The 24,467-nt window shown below is 41.7% G+C and overlaps 2 protein-coding genes across 3 annotated transcripts; both read right to left on the minus strand.

Moving 5' to 3' along the window:
• Window positions 1–1,544: 1,544 nt before the first annotated feature.
• LOC112575939 (uncharacterized oxidoreductase YajO-like) lies at window positions 1,545–6,148 on the minus strand. 2 transcript variants are annotated; one of them, XM_025258087.1, is made up of 9 exons: window positions 6,130–6,148; window positions 5,855–5,980; window positions 5,515–5,657; window positions 5,158–5,311; window positions 4,427–4,600; window positions 4,060–4,157; window positions 3,728–3,903; window positions 3,055–3,194; window positions 1,545–2,643 (listed from the first exon to the last, which is right to left on the minus strand). In XM_025258087.1, the coding sequence occupies exons 2-9, from the start codon at window positions 5,948–5,950 to the stop codon at window positions 2,533–2,535; spliced, it is 1,092 nt and encodes a 363-aa protein (XP_025113872.1). In that variant the 5' UTR covers window positions 5,951–5,980; window positions 6,130–6,148; the 3' UTR covers window positions 1,545–2,532. The 2 variants fall into 2 exon arrangements, with proteins under 2 accessions (XP_025113872.1, XP_025113871.1); XM_025258086.1 differs by lacking the exon at window positions 6,130–6,148 and having other exon boundaries at window positions 5,855–6,056.
• A 2,129-nt stretch (window positions 6,149–8,277) lies between these two features.
• On the minus strand, window positions 8,278–12,905 carry LOC112576328 (uncharacterized oxidoreductase YajO-like). The gene is made up of 8 exons (XM_025258687.1): window positions 12,380–12,905; window positions 12,036–12,178; window positions 11,328–11,481; window positions 10,937–11,110; window positions 10,711–10,808; window positions 10,240–10,445; window positions 9,348–9,487; window positions 8,278–9,088 (listed from the first exon to the last, which is right to left on the minus strand). The coding sequence occupies exons 1-8, from the start codon at window positions 12,479–12,481 to the stop codon at window positions 8,969–8,971; spliced, it is 1,137 nt and encodes a 378-aa protein (XP_025114472.1). The 5' UTR covers window positions 12,482–12,905; the 3' UTR covers window positions 8,278–8,968.
• Window positions 12,906–24,467: the final 11,562 nt, after the last annotated feature.

A 24,467-nucleotide genomic window follows, 5' to 3' on the forward strand; every position in this document is an offset into this window, starting at 1 on the left:
CTGATGTGTGTGTGTGTGATATAAGCAATAAAAAGACTGGTAAACAGGTTCTGAAACAGGCCCAGACATAGATGTCCACGTACTACTAAAGTATGCACTGTGTAAGTACTTTAAGATAACACAGATGAGAGTGTGCACTGTACAGGTGCTTTATGATAATGACTACTGCAAGGTTATGCCAGTCTGACTACAAATTGTGGATGTTATTGTCAAAAGGTACACAATGGAGACAAAATTAAAAAGAAACGCAAGCAATGCTTGATTATGCTATGTATCAGGTGTAAAAGGTGTTAAAAAGACAAATATTTTAGACGATTTTTATGCATTGTATTATATTTAATTATATATTGCTTATTAGTGCCACCCATCGATCTCGAGACTAGTGTTGCGAGTTTCAAGGTTACAGAAAGACAAATATTTATCCTCCTTCGCTGTCCAGTGCTTTGAAATTTGTGTAAGTCAGAATTTTTTTCGGAAAAATTCTGTTTGCTATCAGGAGTATCATCCGATGTCTGCAAACCTTGGTCTATTCTATATTTGCATATCGCCACACATAAATCACATTCCAGATATAAAGATTGGAAAATCTCAGCAGTTTGATGTATGTTATGTTGTGAAGTTTTTGGTAGCTTCATTACTGTATTTTTAATTATTACTGGAAGACATAAAGCTTGTGGAATAAACAAGCGGACACTATGACATAAAACAACCATGCTGACAATTTGTAATGCATATTGTTATTTAAGAACGTCAATAGTCCAATCAGATTAATGCTTGAATATGGTGATGAAAATGATGACACAAACGCCTCTAAGGTACAGCTGCAACCTCCGTGTTTTTATAACGAACTGATAAAGTTTTTGTTTTCCGTTTTTGTTTTCCGTTTTTGTTTTGTTTTTTTTTTTTATCTTGGGCAACACTTCCAACAAATCCTTTGTCTCTCACCTGTTCCTTTGCTAGGTCACACACACTCACCTGGGTCAGAGAAGTATTTTTACAACTTAGTTGAGGTCACCGTCCTTCGCTCGTTGGCAAAGTCAAACAGCAGTTTGGTTTCTACAGACGGTTGATCTCTTTGTTTCTGGTACGTGTTCTTCCCAAATATTCATCATTTTGCTGTAATATTCTGCTCTGTCTTCTATTCAGTAGAAGTATCCCTTTGTTTTTCGTATGAACAATGCCGATGGCAGCAGGATTTACATCTATACGTGTCATACTTTTATTTGCAGTTTTAAAAGCGATGTTTTATAGTTTTGCTATTATGAGTCATCAGTTGTCTGGTAAAGTCTTCTGAAACAGGTCGAGGCGTGTAAAAGGAACACAGGTAGATGATGTCTTGCTCAAGTAATCACTTTATAAGTAATTTAAAGGCTCACCTAGCGCTCAGTGAAAATCACTGGAAATAGAGAGCATAGTGCATCACAAAAACATATTCCGGTGGTATTTCGTGGCGAAGAGACACGAGAAATATTAATGGCAAACATTTAAAATAGGACACCGTAAAAAATCACGTTCAGTCTAAGAGATAAAGCGAAGATGTTCTATAATCTTTCAATGTATGTTTTATTTTTTATTGTAGCCCCGCTGCCTGTAAAGGAGTTAAACATCGGTATGAAAACAACTCGTAAATAAATGTCCACTATAACAAACCGAGGCTTTTAATGCCACGCCACACTCTTAAGACCACAAGGCTGTGCTATAAGTTTTGAAACATAAAACTTAAATGTGATTTTTAAATTAATGCTAATTTATATAATTCATAGTATTAATTATTGTTAATATTATCATTATTAATTAATATATTATTGATACGCATTATGAGTATTATGATCTCATTCTCAGCCATCATATCAAGATGATGAGCAAGAAAATATCTAGTTTATGTAAGATTTATTTTGAGCTTATGTTACAGTAAGAGGAGTTTTTATGTAAAGAAAACACTAAAGGAATTTTGTTTTAGTGTATATAGTGTGCTTAAGAAGCTAGTCTGCTGACTTTTTGAATTAGCTTTTTTAATGAAGGAAAATAATTGGACCAGAAAATAAGAACATTTTTAAACAGTTTGATTGTCAGTTTTGAAGACCAGGCAAGCGTTCACATACAACTGAACAATACTGAAATATGAATTTTTCTATAATCTTGTTCGTGCATTCTTCTTTGTCTACTTTTAGGTTTCTTTTACATAAATAGCTTCAGTGTACAGTCTAGCAATAAATCACACAATTTTATCATTGTCGGCAAGTTAATATTATAAATATTTAATTCAATAATATCGTTATAAAATGTTATTAAAGATCGCGAGAAGGATGTTAGAAAAGCGACTGAAATAACAAGTCAGTAAACCACTTTTAACCATTGTGAACAAATTTTTAGTTAACTTTGCAGCCATTGACGTTGATTAATAAAAACAAAATCTACATTTCTGGGTATTTTTTGAATAAATCCCGCATACGCAATAAAAATGACCTCAGAAAAGCTTTAATAGGTAATTGCGAGGGTATGAGTCCACCAATCCACGTCAAGCCTATGAGGTCAAACATAAACTGCAGGGTTCCAGGGGTTAACTCGGTCTTTGTTGGCCCGCCAGATGACGTCATACGGGTATCCCAACTCCGGTTTGGACACTTCGTCCAGCTGCGACATCTGACAACAGAAAAATCCAAGTTGTTACCTTCACCACCCTGACATCGCACAATGTAAAGATTCTTTTAGAAGATGTTGGTCAGTAAATGTTCAAACAGGTCATTATATCCGACCTGTATGAAAGAACAATTTTAAGAAGAAAATTTTGAAAGAAATACGAGCAGATCACAACTGAACATAACTTTGAACCAATGATAACTAAGACTATACATTTTAAAAGCAAGGAAGCAAGAGTATTCATAGAGACAGTGACAGTGGAAGGGAGAGGAAAGTCACAACAAGAAACTGTGACACAAGTATTTACAGTTTCGGAGACAATCTGGGGAGTGCAGGTGACTAGCGAAAGCAAATAATTAACTGAGAAAACGTCAGTTCTAGGGAAATACGTGATATAATTGTGTGTCACATTACCTCCTCTTCGCTCAGCTGCCAGCCACTGGAGGCGGCCATGTTGTCATCCAGCTGCGTCATCTTGGTGGCCCCGATGATGACGGACGAGACAACTGACTTCTGCACCAGCCACCGCAGCGACACCTGCGCCATTGTCTTCCCTGCAAACAGGTGCAGATGATGCATATGTCGACAACATTGTCACTGTATAGTGTAGAGCCGTAGTTGAGGGACTATCTCATACTCCAGACTGAGATGCTACTCGACTGAATGTGAGTAGTACAGTGAGTTTTCTTGTGTGAGGGTCTAGAAAATGTTTGATTCTTGACAGCTGGTAGACTTTCTTGGAGATACGTTTGCTTATGGCAGAGAAGTGTCAGGAACACATTAATTTATTGTCGATGGTAACACCCATGAGTTTGTGGAACTGTACTTCCATTATTCATTGAGTGTCGATATTGATACTTGGAAATGAGATAGAGAGAGGGAGAAAGAGAGTGCCTGCAGCAGTTTGTGCTTCTGATCTCTCTGTCTGTGTTCAGAAGTGACATGTGGATGGGCGACCACGTACAGGCAAAAATAATACATTATTAAAATAAATCCCCTCCAACTGGACAGTACACGCAACGGTTTCCTTCCTTACAGATTATCGCACCAAATCCCTTCTTCCCCACCAGTCGATTAATCCACTCACCCCTGGTCTGTGCGATCTTCTCTACAGTTTCCAATATGCGCCAGTGCTGCTCTTTGTCCAGTTTCTCCCAGGATGGATGTGACCCTGGAAACTTATTTTGCGGGTCATAAGCCGCGTACTCCAGGCGACCATCTTTCGGCATGTCCCCCTTCTTGACCTTGCCAGCCAGGAAACCGCTTGCAAACAAAAACAGTCCGTTTGAACTTCGTTTCCTGCCTTCTGTCCTCGCTCCTTATTTTAAGACCACGAATATTTGTAACAGGTCTTTCACCTCTGTGTTAAACATTGTAGCTTTTTAAAATAGGATGAGTCAGAATGTGAAGACTACTTACGCCTTGAGTGGACTCCATGGAAGAACTCCAATACCGTTAGTCTTACACACCTGGAATGGCTCCAACTCTGACAGGCGACTAAGGAGGTTGTACTGTTGCTGTTACAAACAAAATCAGAACAAATAACTACTACTTCATAAGTGTCCTTTAACCAGAATTTTAGATATTTACAGGGTGTGCTGAAAAAATTAGGTGACTCAAAATATTTACTACACTCAGCAAGTACTCGCAGGCGTAAGACTCGAAATAATTCATCGAATTATACAGATGCGATATATGCACTTGAATGTTGATGACAGTGAGAACAAAAGGCGAAGGAAAGTGACGATGACACCTGGCAGATTCATGTTAACTAGTTCTTGCTCACCTGGAGAGAGATGAAAGGTGAGAGGCCCATTTCTCTCGACATGTCCACGATCTTCTGCAGCTGCCAGCCGGTGACATTGCTGGCCCCCAGGTAGCGCACCTTGCCACACCTGACCAAGTCACTCAGCGCACTCAGGGTCTCCTCCAGTGGAACAGCATCATCCCAAGCGTGGATCTGAGAGAGAAAGCTAGTGTCATACAGATTCTTGCTACACGGGGCATCGCACAGATATAAGCTGTAACTCGACAACTGATATACATATCCAGTTTCACTATTACTTGACATGGTTCCTATTGCAGGACATCACAGGAAAGTTTACATTTCAAACAATATGAATAGATTCTACCATCAGCAAAATCCTACTACTGTTACTCAGATATGGTAGTGAATGAGAAAGTTATAAAGAGAGACACAGAAATGATATATACAGCATGACGGTATATTTCTCTATATATGTATATAAGCAAGATATAGGCTTGGGTAGTTTTAAAAGGAAGTGAGATAGTGAGACTTTATAAATATTATAGGATCGCAAAATATTTTTACGAACCCACAAATGTGGCATAAACGCTCAAATGCCTTGGAACAAAAATTTTCTATGAATGTTCTCCCTTCCTACAGTACATTGGATTAACACTGGAAATGTTGTGACGTCAGCAAGATGACTGGTCCTCAGTATAAAGTTACACCTCGCGTTACCCTCGCTGAAGCTCAGCAGATGTTGTTGTTACCTGATACAGGTCCACGTAGTCAGTCTGCAGTCGGCGGAGGCTGCCTTCGATAGAGGCAGTGATGTGACGACGACTCAGCCCTCCACTATTAGGACGCGTGACATCTATGGGAAAGCGCACTTTGGTCGCAATGACAACATCTTCACGCTTCTGTCTAAAACAAAAAGTGTAAAATATTTGTATTTTTATTGTTAGCTTACCAAAAATACTTCTGTTTACATTCTCGGCTAAATATTACGCTCCGACTTGATTGGTGGCCTAAAAAGCTCTCTCACGCGAGCGTACTGATGTAAGTCACGTGATGAAGCCAAATATTACTTTTTCTCTCGTTCTACATGCCTACTCACACTCACTCACTTTGCCAGCCAAGAACCGACAATCGTCTCCGACTTGCCGCGACCATAGATGTCGGCTGTGTCGATGAAGTTGCCTCCCCATTGTACGTAGCGATCCATGAGTGCATGTGCACCCTGTTCGTCCAGCTGTCCTGGTGTTCCGAACTGTAACAAAACAAGACAACAAGATGTTACACTCGACACACTTTGTGGCACAGGAGAAAAAAGTCATAATTGACACTCACAGCTAGTTGACACTCATTGCTTATTTGCTTACTCATAGCTAGTTGACACTCACTGCTGTAAGTCGAACTCAAATCGTACTCACAGCTCAATTACAGTCGCTGCTAATTAACACTCACATTACTTTCTCCAAATGTCATGGCCCCGAGACAAATGTTGGACACCCGCAGCCCCGACCTGCCCAGGAAGTTGATGTCGCATTTTGTAAGTGCCATGTTGTTTCTGTATCGTCTGCTCCTCGCCGACTGAGGAATAATCAACAACCTCAATGTTTTTATACCGGACTGACCCACATTTTGAGTTCCTTTATCTGACCTTGGGCAACAAGATAATGCGCAAATTATCCGGACACAGAAGCGCGCGCGCACACACACCAACATCCGTCGTCACTCACGTGTTTGTTTGCGAAGTCACGAACACACGCTTGGTTCAGTGAATATTTTAACAGGTTTGTTCTACATGCCGTTCACTGCATGTCAACGAAGTCCCACAGCAGTTTAGTGCGTCTAGGACAGACCTGGGCAAACGCCGGCCCGCCTCCTGTCTCTGACCGGCCCGCCCGCTGGCCCGCCCGCAAGTATATATACTACATATACAGTATTGGGTAAATCTGAGTTAACTATGTTAGTCCGGCCCTCTAGAACCATCCCAGTTTCTCATGCGGCCCCTTGAGAAAATTAATTGCCCACCCCTGGTGTAGGGTGTTGATCACGTGACTTCTGGTACGTGTTCTATACATTCTTCACTTTCCTGGTACTGTTACTTCTTTGTCTGCTATTCGGTAGAAAAATCACTTTTGGTTTTCGTAATACAATGTCGGTAGCGGCAGGAAACTATATCCACATATCATCGGCCATAATCTTATATGCAGCTTTAATATAAGTTATTTTTATATGTGATATAAAGCCATAAACAGGCTAGTAAATTCCTGAATCAGGTCTAGGCATGTCATGAACACAGATAAACTATGCACCGTATATGTACTTAAAATAAAACATCATGGGATTATGCACTGAATATGTACTCAAAGATAAATAAAGTCAAAGGTTTCTTTTTAAATCTCTTCAAAGTTTGCGCGCGCACGCCAAGCAGCAACACATATTTACTTTCCTAGCGAGATAATTATTTGTTGTCAACAATTACTGAGTTAAAACACAGCACTACACAGATACAGACATAGACACAGTCTTACACTGGATACAGGTTAATGTTGTACAATTATATATATGCAGACTTAAAACACGGTCATTTTTTATTTAATTTATTTTTTTCTTTTGTCTGTTGGCTGCTTCCCTACATCTTGACTTCTGAAGATTCATGAAGCTCTGAGTTCATGTCACTCGATTCCTCTTTGAGTTTTCTATGCTTGTCTTTTATGAGACATCAGTAGTTTTTTATCCTGTCTTTCATATATTGTCCATGGTTCACTGGTTTATTTTTATTAAACAGTCTTAAAATATAGCACAACAAGGATACAGGGTAAAGACAGCGTTGCACTTATGGTGGAGGAGTCTTTAGTCGCTGCTTTTGTTTTGTCGTTTTAGGGTTTTTAATTGTTGCTGTTGTGTTTTTTGGGGGTTTTTTTTATTTGATGATAAGAAAATGTGTGCACCTGATGGCAATTTTGCACTAGGGATGAAGGTAATCCAAACTACCCGAAAGCAATCATCACCCTGTGAAAGAGGTACGATGATGATGACACCGGTAAGGAGGTGAGATCTCAGTTGTCCGTGGTGATGTTCGTGACTGGAGTACCATCAACCAGTCCAGTGTACAGAATATATTAGTCTTTGCCTGTGTTTTCTTTCTTCAGCTAGAGGTGGTGGCCAAGTAGCTGGGAGAATATCAAAACTTACCATTTTCAGATCATGCACTTTTAGTTAACTAAGGGAAGAAACTCATTTTTGTAAATTGTTTGTACACATTTACCTCCCATTTTTGCAGTTCATCTTTTCTGGAGTCTGAGTACAAAATTGTGGATGTTATTGTCAAAATGTACAGAATGGAGACAGAAATAAGAAGAAACACAACCAAAGTTTTAAATTGATGTATATAAGGTGCAAGAGGTTACAACATGATAACTAGTTTTAAACAAGTATTGTTTGACGACGATGTCTATATTTATTGTATTAGATGGATTTTGTTTATTGATGGAACTGATCGATCGCGAGACTGGTGCTGCGAGTTTCAAGATAGGAAACAAGTACTTATCCTACTTAGCTGTTCTGTTTTCTAACTATTGTCCTGTTTTAATCTTCCGTAAGTGAGAATTGTTTGGGAAAAAAATGGAGATATTTGATACCATCAGTGTCATCCATTGTTTGCAGCTCTTACACTATCATTAAATATTGTCACATATCAATGACATTCAAGATAATAAAGCTTCGAAAATCTCAGAAGTTTAAGGTATGACATGGCATGACATATTTGGTAATTTCATTATTGTAGTTTTACTGGTTACTGTGAGACATTTTAACCATGTGCATGAAGAACATTCGTACACTATGAAAAAAAAACAAACACGTGTTATAATTTTTTTAAGTATATTTTATCTAAAACGGTGAATAGTCTATTCAATCAAATATATGTTATCTGAATATTGTGATTAAAATTATAATAAGCTCCTTTGTCAATTGTAATAATAACAGCTGTTTAGAAAGCAGTTGAACCTTGGTATGAGAATACATGCAAATAAAATTCCCACGACAAGGATCTGAGGCTTTTAAATTCCGCGATAAGAACCGCTACAAAACTCGAAACATAGATTTGAACAATCGAATTATGAATAAATACGATTATGAATAGAAACCCATAAAGCTCCCAGCCCTCATAACACTAAATATGACTGAATAAATAAAAAAGACATGGTATTTTCCAAAATAACCTAAAATGCTATCTTATTGAGTAGTTTGTTATAAAGTAATTGGTGTTGACATTTGGAGATATTTGTTAGAGATATGTGTGTGTGTGCAATAAAGTGTGTAAACGTTATTTAGAGAATGTGAATATCATCGAACGTGGTCGAAATAATTTCAATCAGAAAAATTAAAATATGCTTCCGGATTTCGGAATATTTGTTATCGAGGAACACTCGGTTGATAAGGGTCGACTGCATAAAATGTTCAGATAATTAAATATTAAACTGAAATGCTGAAGAGCCCTCGCTTTATTTTAAGCAGTTGAATATCAGCACAGTTAATGAAATCATCTGAACCAATAGAAAGAGCTGTACGCTATGACGTCACTTTGTAGCCAGCAGGATTCCAGGGGTTAACGCGTGAGCTGTTCATCCTCAAGATCCTGTCGTAAGGGTAGGGTAGGCTTGGTGCCGATACTTTATCCAGTTCTGACATCTGGAAAGAGAACATAAAACAGCTTTAACTGATACCTACCAGGGATGGAATTGTTCAGAATCTACTCAAAAAAATGTACGTAGACAAAAGAGATTTCTTTTTTAAAGTGTCAGGTAGGGAGGATTTTTTTTTTTCTAATGCTAGTTTATATGCAGAAGACGAATATTATTTTCTCAGACATCGCATGTTAACAAAGTTCCCAGTTACAGAATACAAGAAATCAAATTTCTTCGCGACGGAAGCAAATAAACAAACAGACCTCTACGGGACTCAGCTCCCAGCCAGCAGCAGCAACCATGTTGTCGTCTATCTGTGACACTTTGGTTGCACCGATGATAACTGAGGACACCACTGGTTTCTGCAGCAACCACCTCAGCGCCACCTGGGCAATAGATTTGCCTGCAGCATAGAAGTCGGTAAATAAAAACATTAGCTGTTAGATATCATAACCTGGTAGTCATTATATCTTACACATTTGTTGTTATTTAATCTTATACTTTTTTTAGTTTTAATAATCACAGCAAAGGAATTTCTTTCCTCTTGCTATGCTAAACTCTCCGCATATGTGATATCTCTGTGTGTGTGTGAGAGAGAAAACAAGTAAAAGAACAAGAGGAAATGAACTATCGACACCGCTAAGACGATAACATCAACAATGACACGACTTAGGAAATTATTTTCTTCACATTTTAAGTTTTGGGGGATTTTTTTGTTTTGTTTTGGTGCTATGCAATTCGGTACCAGCTGTCCGATGGCAATGAAAGTTTGTTGGAGTACTTCGCTGTAGAAGTCTTGTATCATGTCACATTCATGTATGTTGTTCAAAGGCATTGTTTTCAATGTTTAGTGCTCGTGGCTATCACAGAAAATCAGCTGCTTTTGTCAAATCCTTTTACCACATTTACATCTTTACAATTTCAAACAAAACTGAGCTGCGCGTGTGTGTATGTGTGCGTGTGTGCGTTTTGGTGGGGAGGGTGTAGAATGATCGTTCATCAAAACTGTAGAGAAAAGTATTTATTATTCATTATTCAATGAATATTTTTAAAGCCAGCAAGCCCTCACAATAATTTTACATGGACAGAGAGAACAGCGGTGGAATTGTGCAGAGAAAGTTCCATTGCTTTACACAGAAAGAACAGGTGGAGTACCTTTGGCAGTGGCGATTCTCTCCAAGACCTCCAGAATTTGCCAGTTTTTCTCCTCACTCGTTAGTATCGAGTACTGGTTGTGCATCTGACCTCTGCCAGGCTGTCCTTGACCTCGACCAGCTGGGTTTTGATCCCGCTCAGCCATTCTCTTCAATCGACCTTCTTCTGGAACTTGACCTTTTTTTACTTTTCCCGCCAGAAACCCTCTGTTGCACAAATTGATTCAACACGTGTATAATCAAGTCATCCCTTGTCAACAAATTTGAAACAACATTCTTGACAAATGTTTTCACATTGTTATTTAACAAACCTATTACCCTGCGTTCATGTTTTATCTCTGCTTGTTTTATTGTGTGTGTGTCTGTGTCTGTGTGTATGTGTGTGTGGGGTAATTTATGAATATAAATGATATGAAAATCAAAAGAACACAGACCTCATCACAATATTTGACAGAGCTCTGCCTGTACTCACCCTTTAAGCGGACTGTATGGCAACACACCAATGCCGTTCACCTTACACACCTGGAATGGTTCCAGCTCTGAGAATCTGCTGAGCAGGTTGTATTGTTGCTGAACATAACAAAAGACTTTCATAACAGTTTTCAAAGTTTAAAAAAATTGAAACTATACTGAAATAATATAGTGTTACTGTTCTTACATTCTCATTCTTTAATTACCTTACGCTGCCGATTTCTCACCTGTAAGGATATGAAGGGGTTAAGTCCCATCTTCTCAGCCAGATCGGTTATCTTCTGTAGCTGCCAACCGTTATAGTTGCTGACCCCAAGGTAGCGCACCTTGCCACACCTGACCAGGTCGTTGAGGGTTAGAAGTGTCTCCTCCAGGGGCACCGCGCCATCCCACGAGTGCAGCTGAAGTATTCATAAAAAAAACTGAACAGGAATTTCGGTAATCTCTTCAGAACTAGCATAGTGCTACTGAAAATGTATGTGCTAGCTAGACTATTAACTCATTTTACTAATATTACTAGTTGTGTAGACAGGTCCAGTAACGTAACCAGTCTGACAGGTAGAAAAATCGTATTTACATAACTAACTAATTAGTCAAACACGTGAAACTGCCGGCTACCTGGTACAGGTCGATGTAATCAGTCTGAAGTCTCTTCAAACTGTCGTCGATGCTTTTCGAGATGTGTTTTCTGCTAACGCCGGCGCCGTTGGGGTTGTCGGGCTCCATAGTTGATCTCACCTTGGTGGCGATGACGAAACGGTCTCGCTCCTGCCTAATAATAATAAAACAACAATAAGTGGAAGTTTTGTTTTGAATACTTTGTACTATGCAACTGTCAATGGCGTATCATTTGAATGAATTGTTTGTTTTAAAAGTGATACTTAAATTATGGATTATAAACCGACACCGCTGAGATGATAACAAAAATGACAAAGCTTCGCAAATTGTTTTGCCCTCACATTCCAAGGTTTTGTGCTTTGGTTTTTATTTATTTATTTATTTATTTTTGTTGTTGGTTTTTTTTTTTTGGTTTTTTTTTTGTTGTTTTTTTGTTTTTGTTTTTTTTGGGTGGGGGGTAGGGGTTGCTGATTCTTTGTTGAATTACCTGGGGAAACGTGGAAACCTGAAGTTTATGGGAGGAAAAGAAGAACAAGTGCTAGAAGGTGTTAGATGGGTTGTTCTGTTTGTTTCTTTTCTTGGTGACCTCTTTGCTTTTCTTATTTCTCATTATTTGGTTCAGGTCCAGGTCCTTGCTTGATTATTTTATTTATGGCAGGAACACGTGAGAGCTTATTAAGAATTATGTGAGAAAATTGCGGTACTCACGAACTCAGCCAGGTGCCGAGAACTTTCTCCGATTCTCCCCTGGAATACACGTTTGCTGTGTCGAAAAAGTTGCCTCCCCATTCCACAAAACGTTTGATGTTCTCATGGGATGCCGCTTCATTCAACTGGCCAGGTCTGTCGGTCTGAAAACTCCTTTCATGCAGCCTCACTCCAAGACAAAGTTCTATATATTTACATATAGTGCATGAATGTGATACACAACTATTTCCTAGCATAGATTGTCAGCGACGATACAGTGCTATATGCCAACCGTCGTATTTACCCTATAATATTATGTAATGCTGAGAGGATTGTTGTTAGAAGCATCATAAAAATCAACTTACTCCGCCAAATGTATTGGTACCCAGGCAGATGTTGGACACCCGGAGACCCGACTTGCCCAGAAAGTTGTACTGACACTTAGCATCGTCCGGAATATTTGCCATGTCGTAAAGTTGCTGGTGGCTTTGGTTCGATTCTCAACTGAACAACCCGAATGGTTGAACCTCTATAAAACGAATGCTGCCCAAGCTGTTTATATATAGACCTACTACCCTGGCCGTGTAATCAGTTGTGGAAGGTAATTATGCCTGAGATATAGTCGGGTCAGAGTCAGTCCTTGAACTGAGGTCAAGTACGTCAGATGCTAGCCGGGATACAGCACGTGCGGCATCGTATTCTCGATGGTCTGACGAGCAAGTCACCACGCGGCTGATAACGTCGCTGCCCAAGTGCAGACGGTGACGTAAGCACGTTTTGGTGTTTACTACGATAACGGACAAGAGGCGACGATACATCAGAAGACGAGAAAATGGGAGAGATGATTAGAGAAAAGCCTAACCGCAGATAGATGTTCCCAAGTCCCTTTCTTCATGATGCTGTAATTGCCTTAAACCTTATCTAAAATAGAGCAATCAAGAAAAGACTACCAATAAACATAATTACTATTACAGCGTAAAATAGAGATAAGACTCGAGAGTTATCGGTCCTTCACTCAGTTTTTCGTCTTCCTCTCGGTTTCTTGTTATTTCTTACTTTGTGTTATGACAAATCAATCACGTGACATTTGTCACATTCTTACATGTGGATAGAGTGGGTAAGTGTTATTTGCGTGCATGGGAAGCAGCTTTACTTCACACAGTGCGCAGGCGCATGGGGTTGACGGGACATGACCGCCATTTTCAACAGCTGACATTTCGTAGAGCTGCATCACAAGTGTGCGAGTCTTCCACAACTGACGATGTTGTTAAATTCAAGACCCATACTGTCGTAACCCACAGCGGCGGCGTTTGGGGGTGGCAAATGGGGCGGCCCCCCCAGGCCCCGCTCTCGAAGGGGCCCCGCGCTTCAGCCCCCTGAGGTAAGGTGACCAGACAGTCCCGCCTTAGACCTCGTGTCCCGCCTGCTCATGAAATGTCCCGCTTTGTGGCAAGTCCATCAATGTCCTGCTTGTCTTTAAAAATACCGTACACTGATTCGCATCGGCGCCTTTGGTTTTGGTGTTGTCTTGTTGATCCCTATTTCTTTATCGTCGCTCTGCGGGCTCCGGTGTTTGACCCGTGACGATAATGACCTTGAAGGCAGCCTCTAACCACTCCATCAGACATGTCAGTTTTTTTTTTTTTTATCTTTTTACTTTGTCTGTGTTGGAATGCTACGGACTGCTGGCTTCTAACTCTGTTATACTTGATAAAATACATTTTTAGCAAATTAACCTAGGCCGATGTTAAAAAAATATAAAAAAAGAAAACAAGTACATTTTATATTTTGGCAGACGATGCCGATCCAAAGGCATCCACAGGCCGAACTGAAGCCCACCCCTGGTATAGAGTTGTAGACTAATGTAGTTTGCTTGGTGATGGAGAGACGGGAAGAGAAAGTTTCGTTGTGTCGTGAGGTAACTATAGGAAACAAGCTCCTTTGACATCTCACTTAGGGCTTAGAGGATGTAGTGCAAGCGGCGGGCCCCATCCTCTCCATTCACAGAGTGGCCATATTCAGTGACATATCACCTCTTTACTGTCAATTTCAACATGCTTGCAGGTCCCATATGTGGCACATTAATTCACAGACCTCAATGAACGAACGTTCTTCTAGAATCTAAACGGTTCATGCGCGATAAATCATTGTGTGTACAGCGGCCCTCTGACACCTGGTCCGCTACCCCGACGGCCCGCCTACCTTCGGCCTGGAAATTGTATACTGCAGACTTGAAACTTAACATCTACAGGTGTAATGAATGGGTGCTCCTTCTTCAGACCAGAAAAAGATGATGGAAAACAAGATAAGGTAGCAATATTTATATTAAAATTTTAAAAAACCGTTTTTCTTTTTAAAATGGAATACTGTAGTGGCGTGGACAGACCTGCCGTTGAAAGCATCACTACTCGGCAAAGTCAGAGGAAAGGTTCCCCCCCCCACCCAACCACCACCACCACCTCCTTTTTCGGCATTCTTTGTCGGTGACGACACCATCATCGGCGCGCATCCCGCTTTCGTTCCCAAAACATCTGGTCACCTTACCTCCTCTCACCCTTGGCGGACCAACAAGGCCTAAAAATCAGTGTGTACTATGAATTTCATATTTAAATTGCCGCCCTTGCTTCATTACAATTCAAAACTAAATGTACCTCTGTGACAGTAGTATAGTAATAAGTTGACATAAAACTACGTATACCTCGTTCTTTGTAATTAAAATGTTAATGCGAGCAATGCATCACTTTCAACATCACTTTGCTGACACATGATGACTGTCAGCCGCGGACCACCTGACCTATGCCCGCGGACCACACTTTGAGAACCACTGGTATAGTGCGACCGCCAGCTCAACGAAAAAAAAAATAACTAAAATTTAAAAAAATATGGAAGAACGGAAAGAAAAAGAAACCAAAACCCCTTTCATACAGGTGGCCAAACAAAACAAATAGGGGGAGCCCCACCATAACACGCACGCACAAAAAAAAAAAAATCAGACACACACACCCAGCAACTGTCACCACAGTTCAAAAGGTTATTCCGCCTCCCAGGCAACTGCCTGAGTCACCCGCCGTTGACAGCGACGGACTAATCACAGTGTCACACCCTCTGCTATTGTCAGGAAGACAGTTCGTCCTCGCGACTGGGGTGTCGGGGCGTGGCCAACGGTCTGGTCACATGCAGGTGGTCAACGGCACTCCGTCCTCAGTTTGCTGACTGTTGACCCTTGTGCGGTAACTTTTCACTCTGACTGATCGAGTGTGTGATTGAGCCTGCAGAAAGTGATGTACATCAGCAACACACTCTACGGCCATGCATACAGAATCACAAGCGTCTCTTGCTCCCTTCCAACAACAGCGTCGTCAGCCCCGACAGACGCCAAACCTTATCTACACAAAGAGAATTCCCTGACATTGTCTTAGACTAAGGTGACCAGACGTCCCGCTTTTGACCTCGTGTCCCGCCTGAATATCGGGCGGGACGCCCAATGTCCCGCTTTCTGGCTTTCTGGCAAGTCCATCAAATGTCCCGGTTGTCTTTAAAGATCACTTTTTTGGCGTTTTTTGACGGTGACGACACCATTATCGGCACGTGTCCCGCTTTCGCCCCCGAAACGTCTGGTCACCTTACTTAGACACTAAGCGCATATCATAGCTACACAAACAAAAATCCCCCAAAATACACATTGAGCACATAAGTCTTCCCCCTCCCCCCCCCCCCCCCCCCCCCACACACACACACACACGTCTGTACACAAATCTCTCAGCCTCAGTCGCTCACGCACTTTGCTCACTTGCGCACCGGCTGGCCAGCCACCGCATGTCTTTAAAAATACCGTAAACTGATTCTCATCCACGCCTTTGGTTTTAGCGGTGTCTTGTTCATCCCTATTTCTTTTTCGTCGCTCTGCGGGCTCCGGTGTTTGACCCGTGACGACGATGACCTGCCGGCCGACATCTCATTGCACGCGCCGCTGGTACATCGCCGGTGGTCGTCTGCTCGTCCATCGTAAGGTGTCAGCTTCTTTGGTTACAGTTGTCCGAGTTCTCCTACTTCCCAGTGGCAACCCACGCCAACAGCTGACTACATCCCAAACCTAGTGATAATGGAATGGACAACAAATGAGTACACAATGGCTTTCACCTGCCGACTTTGTTGTGTAAAGTGAAGCTGCTTGAAGTCGCTCACTTTCCTTTGAAGGCAGCCGCTAACCCAGGGGTGGGCAATTAATTTTCCCAAGGGGCCGCATGACAAATTGGGATGGTTTGAGAGGGCCGGACTAATATAGTTAACTCAGTTTTACCCAATACTGTATCTATAGTATATATACTGGCGGGCGGGCCAGCGGGCGGGCCGGTCAGAGACAGGAGGCGAGCAGGCCTTTGCAGGCCTGACGAGAGGGGGGGACAGGTCTGGTGTACCCGGGCCCGCGGCTGTCAAGGGGGCCCGGCCTTGGTCAGTGGATTTTTTTTCTCCTTCTCCTTTTCTTTTTGTTTTAAAGAAAGGTCTAAGGACAGAACACCCAAGCATTACACATGCAGAAGTTGAGTTTCAAGTCTGTAGAATACAATTTCGGGGTGCTGGGGCCTGTCGTGAGAAGTGTAGTCAGCGGGTATCACCACTCGTGTAATTTTAAGGCAATGGGTGCCCCCGGTATTGTATGGACCTCTATAACTCGAGCTGACACTGTTGTATTTGTGTAATGCCAGACACCGTTCCTTGTATATACGGCGAATAGCTATCTTTGTCACACCTGCAATAGGCTGATGGAAATGATTGTTGTACTGTCTTTAGGCTCTAGCCGTGTTTCTCATCTGTCGAGGTTTTGACATCGCTGCTGACGTAACAGTCCTTACTCTGGGAGGGGGGGGGTCTGTGGAGCGGGGGGCTAAAGTCTGATCCTTTAACATCATTTGTCCTCATTTACTAACCACTCGCATGTAAACAACTTTATGTTCAAGTAGTGATGTAGATCCTAGTGCACTTGTCCTACTGTTTGCAGTCTATATTTCGTTACTGAATGAAGTGTAGATATTGAGATTCGAATTGTAAACATATATTATATACTGGGAAAATAATTTACGATTACAAGTACAAGGGGCCCGGAGAGGTCGTCTGTCCCGGGGCCCGGGCTGGCTCTCGGCGGCCCTGGGCCTTTGCCCAGGTCTGCTCTAACCACTCCATCACACATGTCAGTCTGTTATTATTTTTTATCTTTTTACTTTGTCTGTGTTGGAATGCTACAGACTGCCGATTTCTAACTCTATTAAACTTGATAAAATACATTCTTAGCAAATTAACCTAGGCTGATTTTTAAAAAAAATGAAAACAAGTGCATTTTACATTTTGGCAGACGATGCCGATCCAAAGGCATCCACAGGCCGAAGTGAAGCCCACCCCTGGTATACAGTTGTAGACTAATGTAGTTTGATTGGTGATGGAGAAACGGGAAGAGAAAGTTTCACTGTTTCGTGAACTAACTACGAAACAATTAAGTTCCTTTGACATCTCACTTCGGGCTTAGAGGTTGTAGTGCCAGTGGCGGGCCCCATCCTCTCCATTCACACTGTGACCACACATCAGTAACATATCCACCTCTTTACTGTCGATTTCAACTTGCTTGCAGGTCCCCCAAGTGGCACATTAATTCACAGACCTCAATGCACGAACGTTCTTCTAAACGGTTCATGCGCGATAAAACATTGTGTCCAGCGGCCCTCAGACAGCTGGCCCGCTACCCCGATGACCCCGCCTACCTTCGGCCTGGAAATTGTATACTGCAGGTGTAATGCGGGTGTTCCTCCTTCAAACCTTTCTGTAAGAGAAAAGAAAAAGAAGAAGGAAAACAATCCACTGACCAAGGCCAGGCCCCTTCACAACCACTGGTCCGGGTACATCAGATACCCTGCCATCTCATCAAGCCTACTCAGCACGTTTCCAATCACCTCTAGGCATTTCGTCCTCCCGCGTGTTTTCCGCTGCCCGATATTTAATTCACTTCCAGTAATCGTTTTCTTTGAGTACGGATCAGTGACTGAACTAATGTCGGGGACGATAAGAACATCGCCAGTGAAAAGACAGTGAAAGGTGGAAACACTGAAAGGACTTTTAATTGTGAAGTGCAACTTTGACAGGGAAAATTCACGAAATCCTTGTGAAAATATTTATGACACTATCTTGCAATGACCGAAACTTTACAAGGAGATTCACGGTCTATGAAGTACGGTTTCGTAGCAACAGCCTCGCAAAATGACAAAGGTGCCGGACCATTATTAGCACGATAATTTATACAGCGCCTCCCCTCATGTCCGCAGAGTTGGCTGAGCGGGAGATAAGGTAGGAATATTTTAATTTAAATTTTAAATACCGTTTTTCTATTTTAAATGGAATATTGTAGTGGCGTGGACAGATCTGCCGTTGAAAGCATCACTACTCGGCAAAGTCAGAGGAAATGTTCCCCCCCCCCCAACCACCACCACCACCTCCTTTTTCGGCGTTCTTTGTCGGTGACGACACCATCATCGGCACGCATCCCGCTTTCGTTCCCAAAACATCTGGTCACCTTAATACCTCCTCTCACCCTTTACTCTCTCTCCAATCACACCTCTCTTTGTTTTTGTTTTAAACATCTAACTGACACCCATTCCGAAAACGTCCATCATTCACACCCTTTCGCTCTCGCAGGTGTTCAGTCCTGTAGTACTTGGTGTAGGTCTCTGACACATTCATGGCTGTTAGTATGTCTGTACTTCTCTACGACATGCTTGGTCTGTGTACCAATGTGCTTTATGCATTTTTGTAGTTGAATATCTTTTTGTTTGTAAATATCGCACTGAGCTTACTGTAACTTTGGGAAAATGTGCTTTGAAAATTATTTGTTGTTATTATTATTATTTACATACCTTCAAACGCAGGGACTATAAACACTAAATTATAATAAAGAAAGATTTCACGAGCTGACCAACATGGTGTGACGAGTTGTCAGATTGCCAGGTTGCCAAATGTCTTTTAGAAGACAATAAACCTCATCTTGTCATTGCCCCCAAGCATGTGGAAACAGCGCCGTGGTGTGTTTATACAGCTGGAATTTGTGGTACAAACCCTCGCCACACAAACACACACACTCTTTATAAACTCAAACTCACACACTTATTCGTTGCTACTCTTCACGCACACAAACACACCCAAACGCCATCTACAGTAGACCATGCTTGTCCTTTATATGAAACAATACTTGTACTAACAAGTAATTAGCATTTTCTTATCTTTCTTTTGTTTTTACAAAAGTGTTGAAAAATCTGTTAGCGTCTTTTCATCCCACAAATCTCGCAGGCCCGTATGGAAATACTTCTGGATTGTGATTTGTTATGACACCCAGACACCCGCTACAAACAGCGTCTAACAAGCGCGAAACATTTAAAAAAAAAGCAGTTAGGCTACGCCTGCCTCCTCATGACAGCCACTGATGTGAAAACCAGCGGGCACTGCTGCAAACATCCTTCTTATGGATTGGTCCATTTTTTTGATGACGTCACACGGCTTGCTGCGCTTTCCCCGAGAGCTCCGCCCGTGTCCCCATTGCACGCTGAGCAGAGACAGAGAAAGGTTCAAACAGCAAGGCATTAGAGAAAGATAACTATTTTATCTATACAAAACGAAGAAAATAAAAGATTTGTGTATCAGGACTTTACAAAAATTCCATGAAGATGAGTTACCAGCTGCCAATCAAGGCGTGTGAAGAAGCCTTCCTCCGCTGTGCGCCGTGGACACCAGTTACCTTCAGACTGCAACAACGCAGGATAATACAATCAAGACCAAGCCACAATAGACGTTATATTGAAGCTATAAAGTGTTGGGAGGCTTTTGGTATTCGCAGTGATATTGACTCTGTGTGTGCACATCTGACAACTTTTAAAGATTCTGAAATCGCCAAGAGAGTGTTCTGCAATATTCGTGAACGGCCACGACGAGAGCCTTGGAACCTACCCGCTGCTGTCGACCTTTCTGTTACCGTGGAGGCAAGAGACATCATGGCGTACCGAGCTAAAGAACTCTTTAAGGACTTCCTGCGTGTCTTCCTTAGTCTCTGCCAGAAACTCATTAAAGATAATCAGTCTCTTGAGCAGAGGCTGAAAGGCGCTTTCATTGATGTTTTCGAAGGACTGACAGATTCTAATTTCAGTCTTGAGCCTCACTGGAACGAAAAACCGTTACCCAAGCAAAGCTCTGTGTGTTATGCAATACATCTCGTCCATCGCACCAAAAGAACATTTCCAGAGTATTACCAAACGATGATCAGTGATCTGGCCATCCTTGCTCCTAAAAGATGGGGAATGTACCAGCGAGGAAATACGTATTCAGGAGACTATACAAATTGGTGTATACCTGAAACATTTAGCGGATTTGAATTGGACACCCAATCTGACACACCAAGGGACTGGGATGCCATGCAGAGAGAAAGGACAGCTAATGCTGAGAGGTCTACATTACTGTCTCCTGAAAAACGTACAAGAGTGGCGGGTTCGTCGTGTCCGGAGGAAGAAGGATCGTCCTTACCTAAGATGAGCCGCACAGAGCGCTCGAACTTGACATTGCGACAATCTACACCACCTTACATTGTCGATGAATCTTCTTCCTCCTCTCCATTGTCATCACCATTAGAGGAGGTAGAGTTTAATTATGAAGGACTTGAGAGAGAAAGTGGCAATACCGAGGACGACGTGGTGACGAGAAATGTCTTTATTCCTCAGCCTTCCACGTCACGTGAAGAGGAACAACCGTCGACTTCTAGACAAGCAGACGTCAGGGCCGTTTCCTCTGGTTCTACTACAGCAGACTACTACGGTGCTGGTTCTACTACAGCAGGCATCAGACAAGCATCTTATGCAGTGGGTAATGCTGGAGTATTCAACAAAGCAACACAGACGCCTGAAGTTTTCTGGTCTGAATTTCTTGAAGAAATGATTATTCAGAAATGCAAGAAGATGCGAGAGAAATATGGCCAAACTGACGATTTCACAGAATGACTGTAATAAAGTTCATATTGTAACAGATGACTGTCAGAAGTGTAGTGTCAAAAACTAATTTTGTGAACACCGCTACTGCTCGAGCAAATGGATTTTTACTCTGTTACAAAAACGGTAAACATTTATTTCTTTTCCATTTTTCGTGTAATTCAAAACTTGTAGAGGCAGTTTTTACTTAGACCTTTTTTTCTTCTTCATATATTTGGTACCGTTGTGGCTATTTCACAACTTTCAATCATTTTTCTAATATTCTATCTTGTTCAATAATCTCTTGCATTAATCTCTCGTAAGCACTGATTTGTGCTCTGATCTTTCATTCTTTCTCTGCCTGTGTTTATTATGTGCCTGTAACCTTGACATATTTATCATATTCTTTTGTTTTTATTTTCCTTCTAAAATGAGGGTTCAAGTAACGGACCAAAACCCATTATAGCATCTTCTTTAAAATGTGTATTCTTCTCTCATTCTGTTTTCACACACACATACATAGTTTCCTGCAAAGGAACTGGTTAGCATAATGGTAATGTATAACTAACAATATTTTGCTATTTTTCTATATTTTGCTACTTTGTATACGGTGCTGGTGTAAAGGTATTGACAAAATGCGTGAAGCTTTCCTGTTTGTTGATCACAAATAGAAGCTCAATCCACCATTTCAGTTGCCTGCAATGTTTTCTTAACGACACAAAAATTGTCCATTGTGCAGCCCAAACTTATGATCAAATATTACTCAGTATCAGCTACCACTGAAGCACATATTACCAATATTACCAGTTGATTTGTTTTATCTTTTAATCTACGTGTCGTTTCGATTCACCTATCTTGCTCTATTTAATACTTTTCTTCATTTTGATTACAATAAAAACAATTATCTAGATGTTTAATAGCTGTTACCTAATAACCGTGTATTTATTTAATCATTTCCTCTAAATAGAATTTTCTTGTTGTTAGCAATACTTTTGTTTTTCACTTAAAATCCACTATTTACTATTTTTCTACTTCAACTTACTTCACGTGTCGTGGTAATTCGTCCTGCCAGGGAGAACTACTGTGGAGGATGTAATGCCGAGTCCATGATGCCAGCTGTAAACGCATCCTTGACTGTTAATGATTAATAGTATAATATAATAATATGTTAATGATGTCTGATGATCTTGTGATGTTTTGAAAGTCCGATAAATAAAACCATGTCTCGCTTGTTTGAAGGCGTCTGTTGAAGCTTAAGTTGAAAGTAATTCGTTTTAATTGACACATTAAAAATACTACATACCACAAAGAGATCAAAGCCTTTCATTTGTGTGTGAGTAATACTCTGTGCTGCTCATCCGTGAACCTTCAAAGGTTTATAAATCTCTTTGAAATCCATTGTTTAATCTTCGTGATTGACGAGAATACGAACTTTCAAACTTGTTGACCTTGCAGCCCTGAGACTAAACAAACAAAGAAAGTAAACCAACAACAGCTGTAGTCTGTGACTACCGGTCAGAAAAATATTGATGCACGGCAACTATGGGGCAGCAAGAGGGATTTAAAAACAATATTTCACATCATCTTTCTCCATCTAGACAACGCATTCTACAGTTATACAACTCTTTTCATAGCCAAACAATTCATTTCATCACGGACGTATTCGTGATTTCGTAACTACAGAATACATTCTATAGCTAAACAATTTATTGTGTTTCAAGAATTGTTGTGAAGGGTGATGTAACTATTCTCTAAATTCTCTGCATACTGGATGTATTACACGCGTTTTTATTTTATTTATTTTTTTATCATTCTGCACAGCCCCTCTGTAGGCGATTGCAGGAAGGAAAGCTGCAGAGTTGTGTAAAATGACAGGTTGATCTCAATATCACCTCAATATTGTGGCACTGGTACAACAACACCAGCTCACCGGACTACAACAAAATGCGCATGCGCGATTGCAGTGCCAGAGGTTGTCGCGTAACGCGATCGGGCGTTGTGGGACTCGCTCTCTCACAGACACACTCGCAATCACACAGACAAACCTCCGCGCGCCCGACGCGAGCAGCGAAGCCAGTCACTCCTCAGTGAAGACAAAACGCGCACACAAAGTGACAACACAAAACTAAAGTTTATGGGCGGTCGTATGGTGCAGTCGTTCTCAAAGTATTTCGGACCGCGGACCACTGTACTTAAGTAAAAAATATGGCGGACCACCAAGGCCTAAAATTCAGTCTGTACTATGAATTTCACATTTAAATTGCTGCCCTTGTTTCATTACAATTCAAAACTAAATGTACCTCTGTGACAGTAGTATAGTCATAAGTTGACATAAAACTACCTACCTCGTTATTTGTAATTAAAATGTTAATGCGAGGAATGCATCACTTTAAACATCACTTTGCTGACTTATGACGACTGTCAGCCGCGGACCACCTGACCTATGCCCACGGACCAACAGTGGACCGCGGACCACACTTTGAGAACCACTGGTATAGTGCGACCGCCAGCTCAAAGAAAAAAACAAACAAAAAACTAAAATTAAAAAAATATGGAAGAACGGAAAGAAAAAGAAACCAAAACCCCTTTCATACAGGTGGCCAGACAAAACAAATAGGGGGGAGCCCCACCATAACACGCACGCACAAAAAAAAAAAATTCAGACACACACACACCCAACAACTGTCACCACAGTTCAAAAGGTTATTCCGCCTCCCAGGCCACTGCCTGAGTCACCCGCCGTTGACAGCGACGGACTAATCACAGTGTCACACCCTCTGCTATTGTCAGGAACACAGTTCGTCCTCGCGACTCGGGTGTCGGTGCGTGGCCAACGGTCTGGTCACATGCAGGTGGTCAACGGCACTCCGTCCTCAGTTTGCTGACTGTTGATCCTTTGTGCGGTAACTTTTCACACCGATTGATCGAGTGTGTGATTGAGCCTGCAGAAAGTGATGTACATCAGCAACACACTCTACGGCCATGCATACAGAATCACAAGCGTCTCTTGTTCCGTTCCAACAACAGCGTCGTCAGCCCCGACAGACGCCAAACCTTATCTGCACAAAGAGAATTCCCTGACATTGTCTTAGACGCTGAGCGCATATCATAGCTACACAAACAAAAATCCCCCAAAATACACATTGAGCACATAAGTCTTCCCCCCCCCCCCCCACGCACACACACACACACGTCTATACACAAATCTCTCAGCCTCAGTCGCTCACGCACTTTGCGCACCGGCTGGCCAGCCACCCATGTCTTTAAAAATACCGTAAACTGATTCTCATCCACGCCTTTGCTTTTGGCGGTGTCTTGTTCATCCCTATTTCTTTTTCGTCGCTCTGCGGGCTCCGGTGTTTGACCCGTGACGACAATGACCTGCCGGCCGACATCTCATTGCACGCGCCGCTGGTACATCGCCGGTGGTCGTCTGCTCGACCATCTTAAGGTGTCAGCTTCT

Source organism: Pomacea canaliculata, linkage group LG11 (assembly GCF_003073045.1).
Source record: "Pomacea canaliculata isolate SZHN2017 linkage group LG11, ASM307304v1, whole genome shotgun sequence".
NCBI classification, from domain to species: domain Eukaryota; kingdom Metazoa; phylum Mollusca; class Gastropoda; order Architaenioglossa; family Ampullariidae; genus Pomacea; species Pomacea canaliculata.

What these genes read in the sequence shown, in the direction of transcription:
- LOC112575939 (XM_025258087.1), bottom strand. Translation starts at nt 5,950, where the DNA reads ATGGCACTTACAAAATGCGACATCAACTTCCTGGGCAGGTCGGGGCTG. An exon ending in GTCGGTTCTTGGCTGGCAAA is followed by an intron (nt 5,312 to 5,514) that starts GTGAGTGAGTGT and finishes TTTTTGTTTTAG; the next exon opens with ACAGAAGCGTGAAGATGTTG. An exon ending in GAAGATCGCACAGACCAGGG is followed by an intron (nt 3,195 to 3,727) that starts GTGAGTGGATTA and finishes ACCTGTTTGCAG; the next exon opens with GGAAGACAATGGCGCAGGTG.
- LOC112576328 (XM_025258687.1), bottom strand. Translation starts at nt 12,481, where the DNA reads ATGGCAAATATTCCGGACGATGCTAAGTGTCAGTACAACTTTCTGGGC. An exon ending in ATTACATCGACCTGTACCAG is followed by an intron (nt 11,111 to 11,327) that starts GTAGCCGGCAGT and finishes TGAATACTTCAG; the next exon opens with CTGCACTCGTGGGATGGCGC. An exon ending in CCATACAGTCCGCTTAAAGG is followed by an intron (nt 10,446 to 10,710) that starts GTGAGTACAGGC and finishes TTTGTGCAACAG; the next exon opens with AGGGTTTCTGGCGGGAAAAG.